The 18,951-nt window shown below is 45.0% G+C and overlaps 1 protein-coding gene across 2 annotated transcripts in view; it reads left to right on the top strand.

Moving 5' to 3' along the window:
* Window positions 1-18,951, top strand: part of ADAMTS3 (ADAM metallopeptidase with thrombospondin type 1 motif 3) — a 55,633-nt gene that overhangs the window by 14,902 nt on the left and 21,780 nt on the right. For both annotated transcript variants that reach the window (XM_062494068.1, XM_062494069.1), the window contains exon 4: window positions 5,375-5,531. In XM_062494068.1, coding sequence (XP_062350052.1) covers window positions 5,375-5,531 — 157 coding nt within the window. The remainder of the gene's footprint in view (window positions 1-5,374; window positions 5,532-18,951) is intronic.

The raw sequence follows: 18,951 nt of genomic DNA, 5'->3' as shown, positions 1-18,951 counted from the left end.
TTTGATGGCTCTCCCAAATACCTTTTGCTCCTCAAAGTGGCATCAATTAGTATGTTGAGAGACTCAATTCCTCTGGGCAGATGATTTCCAGTATTTTAGTAAGAGCTTCTAACTATTCTAAGTATTACTTCTAAGTGTTACTAAGGAGTAACAGCCCTCTGAGTATTGCCCATGGTTTGGAAGAGGATATTAAACATTCCTACATTTTCATCCTGTTTCGGAATCTTCCGAACAAATAAGACTTCTCTTGGTAGCTGCAGAAGATTGTTGTTTTGATTTAAAAATCTGGTATTAATGATTGGTCCCAAGCTGGTGCTGGGTTAATAATTCATGTGGCTGTGGGACTCAAGCAAACAGACTTGTGTTCTGTTTGAATCTTTCATATGATTCAAAAATGGATTTTATGTTACTAAATAAATGCGATCTCGCTTGCGGCATGCACTTGGTAAGAAAAAAAATCTCAACTCTCTGTGCTGCCTGTGTTCAACATCCTTCAAGGATGGAGCCTAAAATGATAAAGGGACTCTTGCTTTAATTTTGAGGATAAAACATGGGCTAGAGCATGGATTTTATATCTGATCTTCCAGAGAGGGAAAATGAGCTGTGGAATTTCTGCTTGCTCTTCTGGGAATCACTCCAAGGGTGCTGGAGCTGGAGGGTTAGTGAATGGGGATGTTTCACCCCAAAACTGGTGTTTTCCCAAAGCCCAGACACTTCCATGGAGACTGGAGGCCTGTCCATGGAGGAGGAGGAATTCCATCTGCAAACCTCCTCTGTGGGCACCTGGCAGCTGGATCAGTAACATCTGTTTCTCCAAAATGTGCGCAGTGCTGCAGTATTACTTTTTTCCAGCATTCCTCTAATATGTAGTATTTTTTTATATGCCAAGTATGTCAAGGCCATAAATACTTTAACATGCAGAAGATTTGAAAAGAGGGAGGTACGTCCCTTTGGATACCTTTCCCCTTCCCTGCCGGAGGGACCTGTCGGAGTATGTGAGCACAGTGGGACTTGGGAAGAGGGCCTGGAGTGACAGGACAAGGATTGCCTTCACCTGACAGAGGGCAGGTCAGTTGGAATATCGGGAAGGAATTCTTCCCTGTGAGGATGGTGAGGCAGTGGCATATACTGAAGAGGGGCTACATGGGCAAACTCAACAACTTGACAAGCTTCTAGAGGATTTTTGAAAAGAAATCCAGAGAATCGGTTGATCCTTGCCAAAATATGGAACCCATGTGGCATGGAAAATAATATCCAGCCAAGGAGCTGAAGGTATAACCCGGAGCTACACAAACTTAGAATCAGTGTCCCCCCACTGTGGCTCAGTTTTGGGGGAGGCCGGCAAAGGGAAATACGCTGCAGGCAAAGCATAGTTCTTTGCTTTTATTTTTCTTCCAATAAATCAACCAGTGTTCGATGCAACTCCAAGAATTTCTTGCCTTTGGATTGGTAAGTGGAGCAGCAGGTAGGTGTGACGCAGGTTTTGCACAGTCACCGAACTGAACCCACCTTAAGCCAACAGAGAGGGTGAAAGGTAGCAGTGTTTTGGGGCTGAATTGGTGTTTTCAGACGAGGCAGCACCTCTTCTATAAAAGCCTGTTTCTATCGACTCCTGAAGAAGCTGAGACTGGAGGGCTGTCTCCAGAAGCTGCCCCCTCCCCGTTCCAGGTCCCAGGTGTTTGTCTTGGCAGGAAGCAGTGTCTGCTCGGCCGGGGCTGGGATATTAAATTGAGGGAACACAGAGCTCTTGATGCTTTTCAATAGGGCTTCTATTTAGGTAGGGGCAGGATAGAGCTGTCAGCCACCTGTGATTGTCCAGCAGGAAAAAAAGGAGGGATGAGGAGTGGGGGGAGAACCCTGGAAACGTTTTCCAATTCCATCGATAGAATGGTGAGAAGAAAGTGTTTTCTGGGAGGCAGAGCCTTGTGTAGGTTTGACTGCTGAGTCCTTTGCTGCAGTCCAAGCATTACTGGATGGAGAAATCAAAGATGATACCAGCTGAAACGGTGTAGGATGGCACAAGGAACTTCCTGAACTGAACTTCCCACCTGTGGAGAGCCTTGGTAAGAGATTTTGCTACAAACTGAGTGATCCGTGTGTGGCCCGAAGTGAGAATTTATCCAGGTATCCTGATTCTGACACTTGGGGTAGTTCTCATTTTCCGTGTATATATTCCAGATATGTATTTCTGCATTTAATATTAAAGCTGTGAGGGGTGGTTGATTCATTTAGTTTCCATAGAATGGTTTTGTTTCAATGGCCTTGGGCTGAAGGATATAAGGTTGGGATTAGGTATTAGGAATAAATCTTTTCCTGTGAGGGTGCTGAGGCCCTGGCACAGGCTGCTGAGAGAAGCTGCGGCTGCCCCATGCCTGGAAGTGTTGGAGGTCAGGTTGGCCAGGCCTTGGAGCGACCTGGGATAGTGGGAGGTGTCCCTGCCCGTGGCAGGAGATGGAGCAAGTTGGTCTGCAAAGTCCCTGCCAACCCCAACCAGTCCATGAATCCATGATGCTGTGTAGGAAACAAAGGGAGTCCATTTTGGATGCTTGTAGGAAATGCAGGTGGGAGCTGAAACCAGACCATGTCAGAGTCTCTCTTCAGTAGATAGACTAAAACTCTTCTGGTCTTCATGAGAGTGAAGGATACTCGGCTTCTCTTGGTCAAATAAAGGCTGCTTCTGCCCCACCACATGTTTTGAGGAATGGAAGGGGGCAGAGAAAACAATTGGAGAAATCTCCAGTTTCTGAAATTCTTGCTGTACAGATCTTTTCTGTTTTCCTATGTTGGTGCGGGTGTTGGACTTGATCTTGTTCTTTGAAGCAAGCAGGTTCATCCTGCTGAGCATAGTCTCTCCCATAAAACAGGACCCAGGGAGTTCTCCCTTTTCCCACTGAATCCTTCAGTGTCCTTGGATTGGAAAGTATCTGCTTGGCTCTTTCACAAAAGCCTGCTTCACTCTGGTGAGAGCTGTGATTTTCTCATGCTTCCCTTCTAGGTAGAGTCCCAGAGCACGCTGTGGCTTTATTACTTCATATTTCACCTGTGTGTGACTGAAGGGTCACAAATTGGAACTCCCTTCTGGAGGGGAAGGGGATCTTGGTGTCCTTACATGCCTGTGTTCATTCCTGATATTTTTCTTGCTTGTTTCTTACTAAGGATGACCACTTCATGTAACCTCTTGCCGCTGAGCAAGCTCCAGCCTGCTTATTAATCTGCTTCCACTTATTGACAGTCTGCTCTGTTTGGAGATGAATGTAGACCCTTCAAAGTGATGTTAAGTTTCACTTTTTTAGAGCTTATAGCTCCCCTATTTCAAGTCCTCCCTGTGAAGACCCAGCACGTGGTGTTTCCAAATTACTGTGTATGACAGAGGGATGTGCAGAACCTGAGACAGATAAAGGATGTCTGTAATACAAATGAACAGTCTCATGCAGAGAGATGCAAGGAAGCTCTGTGCATCTCAATTCCCATATTGTGTTGCTGATTTGCTTAAAGCAGCTTTACAGATCTGTTCTCTCACTGTTCTGAGCTGGTTTAAGAGAAATAGCTGCTAATTAACACCTCGGTTCCCCAGGGTGTCGCATCACTGTTTGAAAAACTATCTTTTTTTAGTACAAAGGCACGAAGGACAATTCAAAAACATAACTTATAGCATTATCTCCTTTCTGAGAGACTGTGAGCCTTACAAAAACACAAGGTGTTCCCAGTACAGATTCCAGCAGAGTTTGGAATGGAGACTGGGGGCAGAAGGTGAGAGCATCCTCTGAGCTGGAGGTGTTGACCATGGGATGGCAGGATGGTTTTAACCACCCAACCCTTTCCTGCTCTCTGGTGATCGGTTTTAGAAGCACTTGATTATGGCCGTCAGTGTGACTGCTGAACAAACTTCCTGAAATTTTGAGGGTGGCCTTTCCAAAGCTCACCTGGGAATTAACTGCCTCACCCATACTGCAAACCGCTAGAAAACAGGCTATTTGACTTCCTAAAATACTTTTGGAAATCCCACCCATAATGTTTAATACTGAAGGTAAATGTGGCCATTAATGGACACTTCACAGCTCTCCATTGTGCTCAGTGAATGAAGGGCCCTTTCCTCTTTCCCTACAAACACCCCATGCATATTTATAGGGCATCATGTTCCCCCTTAAATGCTGTTGATTTTGGCTCAGGAAGCGATTCCTTAGTTTAACCTGCTCTTGTAGGTTATTTTCTCAAGGCTTTATATTGTTTCTTATTCCCTTATGCTTGTCCACATCTTTTGCATTTTGAAAAAAAAAATTATTTTCCAGGTTTTGCTTCATCCATGGGTTGTCCAGTGAAAGATAGAAGGTTTGGTGTCCTCTGGGAAGTCCTCCTAGGTGGGCTGCCTGGGCCAGACTGGGTTTGGCCTTGCTTCCACTTAACCTTTTATTAAGAGCCTCCAGCAGCCCTTGCTCTTGCATCTCTCTAACTCCATAGAATTCTCTCTGTTCGTTCTGCACCATTTCTTCTGGATCCAGGGGGGGTCAGGAAAAACTGCCGGGATGAAAGGAATCAATGCTCAGAAGTCATTTAGACAGATACAGACACTGGGGAGCAAGGTAGATGCAGATGGGCAGCTGATGGGACCTTGGGCAGATTTCTTCTGGTTTCTCCCCTGGGAAAAGGGAGTCTGTAAGAAAGCCAAGGAGTTGATCCAGTTCCCTGAGCCTCAGGGCTGAGGTGGTGCTGGGAACAGGCAGGTTTGTTCCAGCCACTGTGCCCCAAAGGCTGCCTTTGGATTTTGGTGGTCCTGTTGTCTTCCCTTTTTCACAGAATCCTGAGGACAGCTTTGGAGAACTCCGCAGTAGCACAGATTCCAACCTGTCTCCTCCGATGGATGGAAATTTTGAATGTCATTAATTTAAAAGAAAAAAGTAGTAAAATTAATAGCATTCCAAGATTGGAGACTGCTTTTCTGGATTGCTCCATCAGTGTGCTTTTGTGGAAAAAAAAAAGAATTTCCGCTGCATACTTTTTTCTTGAAAATCCACCACAGCCTTTTCTCCAGGGAGCCTTGAAAAATACGTGCTCCGAGCACCTCCCTGGACGTCTCTGCGGCAGGGGAAGGAAGCACTGGCTTGGCACTACAGTTTATAGGGAGGATTCAGTTGAAAATCCCTAACCTGCTTCTGCCCCTTCATCTCCATTCCTTTGGAAAGTTTCGAGCTCTTTTTATTGGTGAAATTTTGGCGGGGGGGGGGGGGGGTGGGGGGGTTGTGATAAATGTATGGGTCACAGTAGTGGATTCCAGTGCTTTATGCTTCATCCCTCCTGGTATTTGTTTTTAGAGCCTCAGGCTGGGTCTTTAGGCTCTGAAATGACGTATGGGCGTGTTTTCTGTCTGCCTTACCAGGCTGGAATGATAAGAACTGATGAGGATGAATACTTCATTGAGCCTTTGGAGAGAGGAAAGCAGATGGAAGAGGAGAAGGGAAGAATCCACATGGTGTACAGGCGGTCGGCGGTAGCGCAGCATCCCCCCGCCGTGCTCCCCGATGTTCACACCGAAGGTACAGTACCCCGGGGGGGCTGCTTGCACATTTGTTCCAGGTGACTCTGGCCCACAGAAGCTTTTGGAAGAGGCTGTAAAGGTCCTGGTTCTTTCTGAGTAACAGCACAACTGTGCCTGTTTGTTGCTTTCTTCCTTGTAGTGGTTGCAGTGAAAGCGGTCTGAAGGCAGTCATGTTGATTGGATATATTTTGTCGCATCCAAGAATTCCCCTCTGCCTTGAAGATAATGTGGTTGGTCCATCTGAGAGTAATTACCATGTCTGAGAAAAATTATCACCGTGTAGTTTGATCCACTTGCTTGTGTAGTATTACACAAATCCTCATAAGCCAAGGCATTGCATGTTGTAGGTTGAGGGTTTTGAGGCTCTGGGCTCAGGATGACAGAGCAGCTCTGCACCCCTCAGTTCTCTGCCTTCATCTCAGTATTTTTCAGCTTCTCATGTTCCCGTGTTTATGTTGTGTTCACATATTGTTGAAACTGGAAAGAGTTCGGGAAATAGAAGAAGAAGTAGTACTTAGAATGCACAGAACTGGGGGTCCTTGGCTTTCGGTACCCCAACAAGACCATTCCAATTCAGCTTGTGCATCTGGAGGGGTTTAGCCTGGAGAAGAGGAGGTTCAGGGAGACCTTCTCTGAAAGGAGATCAAAGCTCCCTGAGTGGAGGCTGTAGCCAGGTGGGGTTCAGTCTCTGCTCCCAGGTAAAAACTGACAGGTCAAGAGGACGTGGCCTCCGGTTGCACCAGGGCAGGTTTAGAGTGGATATTAGGAAAAATTTCTTCATGGAAGGGCCTGTTGTGACCTGACACAGGCTGCTCAGGGTTGTGGAGGAGTCACCATCCCTGGAGAGATTTAGAAGTCGTATAGATGTGGCGCTTGGGGACATGGGTTAGTGGTGGCCTTGGCAGTGCTAGGGGAAATAGCTGAACTCAGTCTTGGAGGGCTTTTCCAACCTGAAGATTCCATGACCGAGGTTAAAGCAAGGTGGCCAGGCCTGTGGAGCCTGAGGAAATGTTTGCGTGGTTGAGTTGTCTATGTATGAGCTGCACGTGGATGCCATGAAAATGTTCCTCTTTCTTCTCTGTCCTTGCTCCCCCACCACTCTGCTTGGGCTCAAGACAGAGATGCAGAGTATGGTCTGCTCACACTTTGGGGATTTAGCCAGCACACACAGGAATACAAATTTTCACTTAACAGATGTCAGATGACTCAACAAAAAGCCCTGAAGATAAAAAAGTACTTGAAATTGTTGTTGTCAATTAAGTTGTAGCAAAGCTGGAAACAGCATGACAGCCTTTCAGGGCAGTGACACAGGACACACTGTGTCACCTTTTCATTACAAAAAGTCAGTTTTCTGAGAGGAAGGCTTCCAGCTGTAGCTATGTGGAAGGAGCTTGCTGTCTGACAGGACATCTGGTACTCCTGCAGCATTTGACAGCGTTCGGGGATTGGTTGGACATTGCTCAAACAATTGGACAGAATGAGCGTGGGAGTTGTTGTGAGTCGAAAAGCTGCCATCCTGAGAGCAAGGCTTTAGCAGTGTTCACAGTGTGGTGGAGTATTGATTGGTCCTCATGGAACTCAGCCCACCTGCCCACTTCTCTTTCCCTATTTCCTTTATGGCTGTCTCTTTGATGCAGCTTCACTGAGCTGTCCTAAGTGGAAGCCAGAAATCTGGGGTTCTGGGGAAGATGCTGGGATGCCTCAAGCTGCTGGATAGTGTGGGTTCAGCCTTCCCACCCTGAAGCAGCACCCTGTGCTGATTTCTGTCTCCATGTCTCTGGACAGCCTCTCTAGGGAATGACAGTGGCAACTGCCATGTATTGTTTTCATAATTTTCCTTGTGTAGAGACTGGTTTCTTTAGAAACCTTACGTGAGACACTCAAGAAATCAGATTGGAAATCCTGCCCCATTCCTGTAAGGAATTTTTCTCTGTGAATGTGCACAGCCAGTTTAGGCCTCTTGAAGGATTCCTTCATTAATTACTGCCTTTTTAATCCTCTGTTCACTTATTTTAGTGTGAACAGGATCTCTTGCATATAAATGGACCTGGCGGTGTGGGGTTTGTTTTGATACCAGGGAATTGTAGATAGTTTTATATCTTTTAAAAAAGCCTCTGCTCTCACTCAGTGATACCAGGGAAATGTGGATAATTTTCCATATTTTGACAGGCTGTTGGCAGGATTGACTATTTGAATGTCATGGGTAATCTGTCTGCTGATTCAGAGGACCTTGTTTGATTATTCCTTGGAATCTCTTCTGCTGGGTGAAGCAGTGCAGGGAAACAGTAGGTCTTGACCGCCAAACCTTAAAATCATTTTATTAACCTAAAATCCTACTCGGTCCCTGTGATGTCCATTGGTTAGGGTGTTTGCTGGTTTGAAATGCTGAGCTCAGGGTAGTTCCCCTGGACAAGGGAAGCTCTTCTCTGGGGTGGAAGGCAAGGCCTCCCATGGGAAATCCCAGCTACTGAAAAACCACTTAAATGTGCTGGGATGTGACACTGACCGTTTGTTTTTAAACATACAGGATGAGCATCTGGTTAGGTCTGGTCTGGGAATCATATCACAGAGCAGGACAGTGTCCAGAGGTCTCCATGTGTGTAAATGCACATGACAGTCTCCTGACAGCTTTTCCATGTCAGATTGCCCTGGAATGACATTTGTAAGCTCGACTTCCCCCAATCGTTTAAGTCTTGATCCTAAAGACACTGAACATCTGTGCTTCTCATTTGGGTTGAGCGCTACAGGTAGTCAGCGTTCATGCTGTGTTACTCCCAAGTAATGTCTCTTTAAATCAAAAAATACTTCTCATTAAGGGCAGAAAGAAACAAAGGCAAAGTCTCCATGTTGGGGGTGAAGGGTCTGAGGGGCAGAGATCGAATGAGCTGTGCAGACCGAGCTGTAAAAGATCCAGCAGTGTATGAGGCTGTCCTGTTAAAACATGATTTCAATAAATTCAGTATTTTCTCTTCAAAATAGCTTTTTACTCAGGAATGGAAGGAAATGGTCTCAAGAAAAGCCTGAGTTTGGGCAGTTTTGGAAGTATGACAGTGATACTCTTTCTGGGTGGGGTGAAAAGAAGCTGCTCCTTGTTAATGAGCTGAGAAAGATCACTGAAATGTGTGATTATTGACCTCATTCCTTGAAAGCCTCAAGACCAACAGAAACAGGCTAAAGACCTGTAGAATTTACAATCAAATTTGCACCTAGGAGGCCCCCTGTGCAAGTTCTACTGGATTTGGCTCAGGAGTGTGGTAAAATAAAACCCAAGCTACGTTTCAGAAACATAAAAACCTGATCCAAGTCAGATAGAGTCAGTGGGAACACTCAAACTGACATCAGTGGGATGATGAGGCAGGGTTTGGATGATATACTGCTGAAGCTGATAACTTGAGTATTCAATTTATCTTTCCTCCTGTTAGTTCATTTTTCATTTTTTCTGTGCACTTTAGCATGGTAGAATGATTACAACCAACCCTGAGCTTCTAGGTTGCACAGCGTGGTAATGTACTCGGAGCTTTCCTGTTCCATCCTCCTCTTCACACCATAGTATTTTTTAAATGACAACCTATTGACCCAGCATGCACTTGAGATGAAAGTATTTTTGTAATTACTTCCTAACAGTGGGAAACAAGGAGTAGGAGCCTTTATCTCACAGCTTCCTTTCAGGATTTTCATTTTCCCCGAAGAACCAAAGTGCTTGTGTGTCTGATGGGGTTGCCATGGCACTGGTGTTGAGTGTCTTTGTCCCAGGTGGGAAACATGTAGGAGGAAGAAATGATTTGGGAATTGCTCCTGGTTGCCTGGGAATGAAACCACAGAGTAGAAGGTGGAAGAATGGAAAGACTATTGCCTGCTTGGGAGACCTCCCTGTGTACTTCCCCAGGCACGTTAGTGCTTCTCAGGGACATTGTCATGCCGGAGGGTGTCTGAACTCTTTCTCAGCAGAATTTCTCATGACCTGTGTTCTGGTGGAGGATATTTTTGATGCTGCACTGCTCACCACACAAGTTGGTGCATCAGAACAATGGGAAAGATGGAAATCATTTCTCTGTAGACTCATTACAGCCCATTGTGTAACATCCTCTGTTCAGTATGGACATTGTTGTACAATCGCAGAATCCCAGCGTGGTCTGGGTTGGAAGGGACCTTAAGAATCAATCTTGCTCAACCCCCTGCCATGGGCAGGGACACCTTCTACTACCCCAGCTTGCTTCAAGGTTCGTCCAACCTGACCTTGGACACTTCCAGAGATGGGACAGCTTCTTTGGGCAGCCTGTACCAGAGCCTCACAACCCTCACAGGGAAGAATTTCTTCCTGATATCTGGTCAAAGGTCTCTCCAGCTCTCTTGTAGTCCCCCAAAAAGGGCCACCAATAACTTGTACAGATGGAAATAACCTGCGTTGTCTAAGGACATGCTGGTTGTTGTCCAGCGCTTCTGGGGCCTTTGCTTTTAATTTAGCCGTCTTCTCTTGAATTGAAACTTAAGTGGATTCTCTGAAGTTCTTCACTGAATATAGTTTGTGGGATTGGACTTTTTTTTTTTCCAGGTAACAGTTTGCTTAAGGAAAAGGTAATCAAGTAGAACAGGAAGAGCACAGTGTGCTATAAAAGAAAAGGAGTGCAGGTGATGGATGCATAGGAAGCAAAGGGGAACACAGACTTTATAGTGAGGAAAAGCTTACAGTTTTGTTTTGTTTTTTTCCAAGAAAGAAAAGCTTGAGCAGGAGTGGATCAGAAGGTGCTGTGAAGTGGCTGATGTGCTCTGTCTGTATCGGGGAGGTTGTGCCTGATGATGAGAGCAGGAACATCCATCTGCTTAAGTCGTCTTCTATTCTTGGCAATAACAAAGGAAAATGATTTTTAAATAAAATCAAGAATAAAGGCTTCATTCCAACTGCAGGCACCCAGCGCCAGAGTAGTAAAACACACAGAAAAATCTGTATGAAGGGAAAATTGAAAAAATGGAGACAGGTCAGTACATTCAGCTTGTGGCCATTCCAAGGCTCATACCATTTTCCAGTAAAAACTCCCTGTGCCCCCAAATTGCATAGGAAGGAGAAAACTTTGAATCAGCAGCGGTGCCAACAGACAGGAGATGCTTTAAAATATTGTGTGAGCAGCTGGTGCTATGTGAAGGAGCCTGGTTGGTTTATAGATGACATTCCCAGAGTAATCTGAGAGAGACATGCCAGGGTGAGGATCACCCTTGGGTGGTCCATGTGGGACTGAGGTCCCTGGCTTGGATGTCAAGTGGCTCATTTCTACTGCTGAGGTTGATCAGGAAGGCGTGCATGAGATGGCTAAAGGTGCTTTTTGTGGACCAAGACATACATATCAAGATGGCACTCTGTGAGAATATGGGAATGAGACTCAGAAGAGCTGCCTTATCAGGGGGAGTTTATGTGAATTAGAGGTCAGGAACCAGAGGAAATGAATCCTCCCCCAGCTTGCGGGGGCTGAGCCTTGTTCATGTGTTTCACATGCGCGTCCTACAAATTTAGGACTGAAATGAGAGCACTGAGAGACTCTCACTGGGAGCAAAGAGCCTTGTTTTAAGCAGCCTGTGTTCTACAGCAGGCTTTTGATGGGGAAATGAACTAAAGTACAGCAGTTTGTGTCATGACATAAAAGAGTAATTTCCATACCATATGACTCTTGCTGGACTTTCTCCTCCTGCATTTTCTGCAGTTTTAGTGTTTTTCCCCACTGAGAGACATCTGGGATTTAATGGGTTTGATGCTCAATTAGTGTATAGGAAGATCCTAAAAACAGCTTAAGAATCCAAACTGAGGGCAATTTAATTCATTTATATCTTTAAAAATACCTGGATGAGATGTTGGTGTCCGTGGTTTATGACAGAGAAGGAAAATGCATCCAGTGTGTTTTGAAGGAAAGGAGCATTTTGGATGCCATGCTCCTGCTTTTGGGGGGGTCCATGTGGGGCTACTGTGGAGTAATTCTTGCTGTTTCTCATATTGTCACACCAAGGTGTGCCAGAGCTCACTACACTCTTCCCTTCAGAGCATGGTGTAGATGATGAGTACACTTAACTGCTTTGTGGGATGACATAGAACTGGGCAGCTGGAGCTGACAGGAACGTGGATGGAAATTCCTAACGTGAGAACATCATACTTCACATTGCTCCCAGGGGGCTGAGTTTCTTCAGATCCATTGCTGGGTTACACAAGTGCATAAATCTTTCCAAAATGCAATAGTAAAACACTGCAGAGTAACAGCATGACCCAGCTGTTGTTTGCTAAGAAAACAGGGGGATTTTTTTTCCAGAATACCTTGCCTAATCATTCTTTGGAATATTGCAATAACATGGGACAGGATCAGCCGGATAATTAGGGTCGTGGAGGTTATTAAATGTCTCACAAGTCTGAGTCTGCATTTAGAGTTGGAAAGGAGGGACTTGATGTCTCAGTGAAGCTGCCTGCTCGTGCGTGGTGATGGAGGAGAGGCTGACCTGTGGGAAACCTGATTTGGATTCCATCACATACCATGTGGTTTGGGAAGAGAACCCAAGGAGGGATGAAGAGCTTAGCTGGCGTGTACTTCAGGAGTAGCCAAGGGAGGCGTTTCGTTGGTGTGTCTTCCTTTGCAGCATTATTGGCAGGGCCAATTTCTAAAAATTCCCTGGAAAAATCTGAGGATCTATCCGTAGGAACCCTGCCCTCGTGTCTCCTTGGGCATTTTACCTCTCCCCCCAGGTGACAAGCAGGCTGCTGCCTCCCAGCAGTTAGTGACACGCCTGCAGGGAATAGGTCTGTCCTTGCCGTTGTTCTTGACAGCAAGCTCTGTCCATCAGGTGGTTAGAAGCAGGATTTTCCTTCTTCTCCCATATTTCTGCATGGGATGCCTTACAAGGGACCTAGGTGTCGGGAGAAAGCTGGATTCAGGCACTGTCATCCCCCATGGAGGACAGGGAGTGATGGGTTGTGAGTGTGTGAAAATGCACGCTTGATTAGCAAGTGCCATCTTTTTGTATGAAATAAGAATCCTGTAGCCATAAATGCAAAATCTGGATCAAAGAGTTTGGATAACAATTTGTTTGCCAAATAATTGTGCCCTGTAGTCCTGCAGAGATCAAATAAGAAATTGACATCACTTGGTTATTGCAAATTAGAATAAAAACTTGGAAATACACTGGTCATCTTGTGCAAAATCCTAGTAATATCTAAAATCTTTGAGATATTAAATTTTCAACTGCAACAGGGTTAAATACAGTGTAAACTGAGCTTTTTTAGTCTCTTCTGGAAAGAGCAACAGGTGATGCAAGGCCATCCAAGGAACTTTGTGCTTTCTTAGTGGAGAGCTCTGCTCTGCCTTTCCAGTTCTCCTCACTAATAGTTCCGGAGAACACAGTCACAGTTTCCAGGAGGAATAGTAATTGTGCCTTTCTCTCCTTGACAATAGATGTGTTAGAGGTATTAAAGTAAGAGGTAGTAGTAAGTGTTAATTATTTACCTTAGTCAGATGGGTGGGAGAGCCAGTGATGGGTCTGTGGTTGCCCTTGAGCATCCAAGTAACCTCTGGGCCTGAAGGGTTTGGATGTGTTTCCCCTGTTTCACATCAAAGTTAATGCTGTGATAAGTTAGCAATTTAGTTTGTCCGCTGTTCCCTCCTGTCCAGGATCTCTGCACTGTGTTTCCAAGTGGTTTGTGAGATTTGAGAAGGTCCATGCAAGCAGAGAGTGAAAGTTTGTGGGTTTGGGAATTTCTGCAGTCTGCGGCATGGACCAGCTTCCCACTGCCAGAGGGCAGGGTTAGATGTGACCCTGGGAGGAAATTCTTCCCTGTGAGAGGGATGAAGTCCTAACACAGATGGCCCAGGGAAGCTGTGGCTCCCCCTGGATCCCTGAAAGTGTCCAAGGCCAGACTCGGTGGGGCTTGGAGCAACCTGGGATGGTGGAAGGTGTCTGTAACCCTTCCACTATGAGAGAAGACAACCCTGGGGGAAGAGAAGAAGCTGCTGATGAAGAAGAGGATGTTTCTTAGGAGTTCTAAACACAGCTTGAGCGGAACCACTGGCGATGACTGCAGGCTGCTCTGCCAAGTAGTGAATTACTTTTCACTTAGGTCTTGGACTTGATAACCAAGTTAGGGAGCTAATTAGCAGTTAGCTACAAATGAGTGTCTTTTCCTTCTTTTGTTTCTGGATGTAGATTTTCGTTTGCCTTTGAGTATCTGTGATTTGATGCTGAAGATTCTTTGTGGGGTTTTCTTTCACATGCATAGGGCTGAAAGGAAGCTCAGGGCCAAGCCATGGTGAAACTGCCTTCTGTCCTTCCATGTTTCCTCAAAACATAGAGCAAATATCCCTAAACTCCATTTAAAAACCATGTTGCTGAACATAAACAATTCAAGACTGGGAGCAATTCCATGCACATCTCTTGCTTTCATTTGATCTGTGGCAAAACCGGTTTTGAAAACTCCTGAGAAGTGCCTCAGAGTGAAAGGGTAACTCATTATCCTCTGTGGCTTATGAAGAAACTCTAATTGATATCATCACAGATGATGTAACTAGTAGCATCATAGATTTTGTTAATTTTCAGCAAAAGCCCTGTATTCCATAGATCTATGCTAGCAATAAAAAGCCAGTTCACAAAATAATTTATTACCTGCTTTATTGACTTTTTGGATGCTCACTTCTGACCAACTGGCAGTGAGTATCCAGAAACCATATAATTAATTTGGGGAACTATTTTGAATAGTTTGTCCTGAGAAGACCTTGAAAATGCACTACCATAACCCTGGGTTCTGTTCAGGTTCTTCCATAGCCAGCTCCATGTTCTTTTTTTTCCTGATCACAAGTGAGTTTGCAAACAGATGCATTTGAGCCTTCTCTTTGGTATTTTAATGGTATTTTTCAATTTGCTTTTACGGGGTTGATTCTTGATTTATTTCAAGCCCTTTTTCTTAATCAGATTTTTCTCTGCCAAGAATAAGAAACAATATAGTTTCATTACTTCCAGCACTTCAAAGCTTCCAAGTTTCTGATGCTGAGAACATTTACTACTAGAAGTAAAAATCAGTCTTCCTTTAGTTAACAGTGCTCTGTAATAGGGAACACAAGGGGAGATAAATCAATTAAAATTATGTGTTCTTTAAGGGCTCAGATAGCACTGTGCCGTGTTGTGGGGGTTGATTAGACATTTGGTTTAATTGGAGGAAGGCTGATGAAGTTCTGACCTCCTCAGATCTGCTTCGTTTGCTATTTGTCGAACATTTTCTTTTGCTGGCGAGACAGAATCATCATTCATATTTGTTTTTTACATCTGAGGTTTGTCAGGCTGCTTGGAAAAATGGGACAACGAAAGCCATCTGGGCATCCCATCCACTTCCATTTGGAAACATCTGCATCATTATTAGGAGCGTCTCACCAGCGCTGCAGTGAGCAGATGTGTTCTCTTTGCTTCTTCAGGTTCACTTAGGATTTCTGATAGCGAGAGAAAGTCGATAGGCACTAAACCCCAAATGCCTGTTTCTTGATCAGGTCCTCTAATACCACTTATTTGGGAAGTTTGTTCCTGTGTAAAGAGGAAACCTGTGGCATTTGAGGGAGGAAGCGATGGAGAAAAGCCAGCAATGTCTCCTGCAGGTCACGCCATGTCTGTATCTGTAGGATTTAAAGCTGAGCACTTGTCTTCTTGAGCCTTTGCCACGCAGGTTGGCTCACAGCTGTTCAGCAGATGTAGGGCTCCCTGGAAATCTAGAGTCCTCTGCCTCCACCTGCCCCGTCTCCCTTCTTCAAGCCTTAAGAAATTAGGCTTTAAATTGGGTTAAAGAGAGAGAGAGCTCCCTGCGTTTAATTTAGCATCCCTCTTCTGAACCTCGCGGGCACAGTGTGCAGGCGTTCCAGCTGCCCAGCATCTCCCCATAATTCCATATTTTCATACAAAGTCCCTGTACAAGTTTCCAATGAGAGTGGTGAGGCATTGGCACAGGTAAAGATGGGATTGTGTCTGCAGTTCCAGGGAAGCGGAGGCAGAAGCTGGAAAGCCAGGGAGAAACTGGAAGGCTGTGCTGCTGGACGGTGAGTTCCCTCAGGTGCTTTTCTGTGGAAGAGCAGAACTGGGCAACCAAGAGCATCTGTCAAACCTTTTAGGTACTTGGGACATAATAAGCTGCTTTGAGCATCTTCTGTGAAGGCTTCTTTGGGATGATGATCGTGTTTACAGCTTGAGTGGGATATTCCAAGACAGTGCAGGTTATTACCCCAGCTAGAAGTGGGTAGGTTGATGGCCACAGTTGGGAAGTGGCTGTTCCACAGTGGCAGAGCTTCTATCCAAATGGCACTTGCCAAATCCCAAGCAGATACTCTGTCTTGCTAGTGGCTTGGATGTTATTTGTTTTTCAGGATTTTCAGGTCAGCAGTGTAGTGATCTTGGTGCTCAGCTGGGTTTTTGAGGCTGTTTGTTGTGGGACACCCCCTTCCTCTATGGATGTGGTATCTGGGTAGAATGGCCTTGTGCATATTTTTGCTGTTATCTTGGACACTCTCGTGGTCCGTGGACTGTTGGGAAATAGCTTGGGCTTGGACACATTTGTTGCTCTTGGAATGCTGACTTAGAGTGCATTCATGGAAAAAAAAAGCAGGAGCCCGAGTTCAACAGCATTCAGTGACAGTTCATAGTTGGAGCTTTTCCTTTATATTTATGCCAGTGGAATTTTGAGAAATGGCTGAAATTCCATGTGGCGAGAAAGAAAGACTTATTATCCGTGACTAATGCTTGGATACACTTTTTAAAATTGGTATTATTTGCTGTTGTGCCACTTCTACTCTTCTGCTACATTGGTTGAGTCTCTTGTCTCTTAATTTTGAACAGCCTTTTTTTCACCTTAGACTGCCACTCTCACAGCACTTCCACTGCCATCCTCCTTTGGGAGCTCAGCCACAGCAACCACTCGATCAAACTGGGATCCAGAGCTGGGATGAGCTTGCCTTTGTGTTAGTTAGGGGTTGAATCCAAGCTGAACGCTGCATTTTTGGATGACAGGATTGAACATCGTACCCCTGATTGCTTTTGGTGTGCAGGACTGTCTTTCTTGCTGCGTTTTCTGCAACGCAGTATTTGACTAAGCATTTCTAATTCCTATTTCTAAAGCATTGCATTTATTGTTCAGCTTAAGAGGTGCTTTTATGTGTCTAAACTGAACACTTGGGCTATTTTTCTTCCTTCTGCAGAGGTGAGCTGTCTCCTTTTTGTCATATTTCTAGTCAGACCCATTGTATAGTCAATGGAAAATACTTCCTAAATCTTCTGCCCTCTCAGGTTCTTCTCCTGTTTTTTTATTATGCTTTTTCTCGCTGTCTCTGTTAGCTTTCCACCAGACTGGAGGGCTCATTAAAGCAACACCGTGCAGGAAATGGAGAGAGGTGCAAGAATGGGACCCTGCTTGCCAAAGAGGGAAAGTTGGCAGCTCTCCTCTCACAGGAAAATTCCTTGGATTTGAGGAGCGGCTTCATTGAGAGAGTGCTACTGAAGGGGCATGAAATGCTTGGTGAAGTGTCATTCCACAAATAAATGGCATTTTGGATACAGACACGTTGTGATGAGGTTCTAGCAATAATGCTGCAATTTATTTGAATACAGGCATTGGAAATTTATGTTTAATCTGAGTGTTCTTGAGTGTCAGGAGGGAGAAGGTAGGTTCTGCATAGAAAGAAGTACTAACTCCCTATGAAAGATGCTCCAGCAGACCTCACCTCCCATGGCAGACTGCAGGGATGAACCCTGCCCAAAACCTCCTTCTTCTTAGTCCCAGCTTTTTCAAGAGAAATAGTCTTTGAAAGAATGGTCTTTCAGGTCAGAACGAGAGAATTTATGATTATGACTCTGTGCTATTTTGGATGGGATTGGGATGGGGAAAAGGAGAGGGGAATGATCAAAATATCCTGTGTGGAAAGAGTGTGAGTTAGATTCATAACACATCTGGGCGAGGTGCAGGCGAGGCTGGCACGCTCGTAGGAATTTGGTGAGGTGGAAAGGAAAAAAAAAAAACTGCTTCGTTGTGTAAGAGTCTATATGAAAACAGGAAAGTATGAAGGGGGATCCATAATCAAAAAATTATGTGTTTGTTTCTGAGAGCTGTTGTTTGGACCTTGCAGAACACTCTTCCCACCAAGAATGGCCACAGAAAAGTGCAGATGGGACTTTCATGTTTGCAAACCAGTTCTTTGGTGTGACAGTGAAAATCAACCCTCCTAAGCTGCCTGTTTGCTGGGTTTTTTCACTAAAAATAGTGTGATGTCACTATGTCTAATGTCAGGCTGTGTGGTTTTTGTGAGTGTATCACGCTCTGTGTAATTATAGACAGAGCTGTGGGTAGATGAGGTTCTGATCTGTAAGGAATTGTGAGAACTGAGAGCTAGCATTTGCTTCAGGACGGTTCTCTCCCTGTCAGCCCTTCCAGTTTTGAAATCCTCCCTTCCAGAAAATGCTTGACTGGGAGACAGCAGGGGCTTGGACTGACTTTGTGTGCTTTCACAAAATCTGCCTGTGTGACACTGAATATTATTTTTCAACAAAGAATCAGAATTTGTCAGCCCAGCACAGCTGGTTGGAATATATTTATAATCTCTCACTTAATGTATGTTTTGGTTCCTCCAAAAAAAAAAAAAATAAAAATTACTCCACAGTCATTAATCCAGCCAGTTCTTCTGTACAAGTTAATTAAAAAGTTAAGGATTTCATCTTGAGATAGGGTTGGTGGACAAACAAAGCTCTGCAAAACTTCAGGTTTATGTACCTTAATACCTAAATATTGTCATCCAATGTTCATATCCAAATGCAGGGTACGTGTATCGTAGGACTGTGGGATCCTGGGATGTTTTGGGTGGGAAGGGACCTCTCATGTACACAGACATGGCTCTGCTGCTGCCTGGTACTCGGTGCAGGAGCCCTGCCTTGGACGTGGCCAGTGTCACTGCAGGTGCAGGGGCTCATCAGAAGGCTGGGCTCCAAAACCCAGCTGCTGGACTTTGTCCTCTCCAAGGCTGGAATCCCCTTAGTGCCAACTGAGCAATTAAGGACAATTCTGCTTTCAGCTTCAGGGGGGAAGGCATCGGGAGGAAGTGACCCATTGTCACACACCCCCCCACTTTGTGACTCACTGTCACTGGCAGGGCGTTTGAAGTTCTCTTTGTCTCGGTGATATGGGCTGCATAAATACTTTACCACATTTTTTTCCAGTTACTCCTTTTATGTGAGTGATTATTGTGAATGCCATTCTCCTGTGTCCTTTAAACATTGGTCTCAGCAGAAACCATGGGATAGCTGAGTCTGCCCAGGGAGTTCATATCTTTGGTTTCCACGTGTGCTGGTGGCCGTAGGAGGGAATCACATTGAGGATGTTGAAGAATAATTTTTCCTTCTATACCCATTAAGAGGTTCATTCAGTTTAGAAT

The sequence above is a fragment of the Cinclus cinclus genome, chromosome 5 (assembly GCF_963662255.1).
Source record: "Cinclus cinclus chromosome 5, bCinCin1.1, whole genome shotgun sequence".
Taxonomy (NCBI): domain Eukaryota; kingdom Metazoa; phylum Chordata; class Aves; order Passeriformes; family Cinclidae; genus Cinclus; species Cinclus cinclus.
Note: the sequence above shows the minus strand (reverse complement) of the source record. Positions and strands in the feature narration are given on the sequence as shown.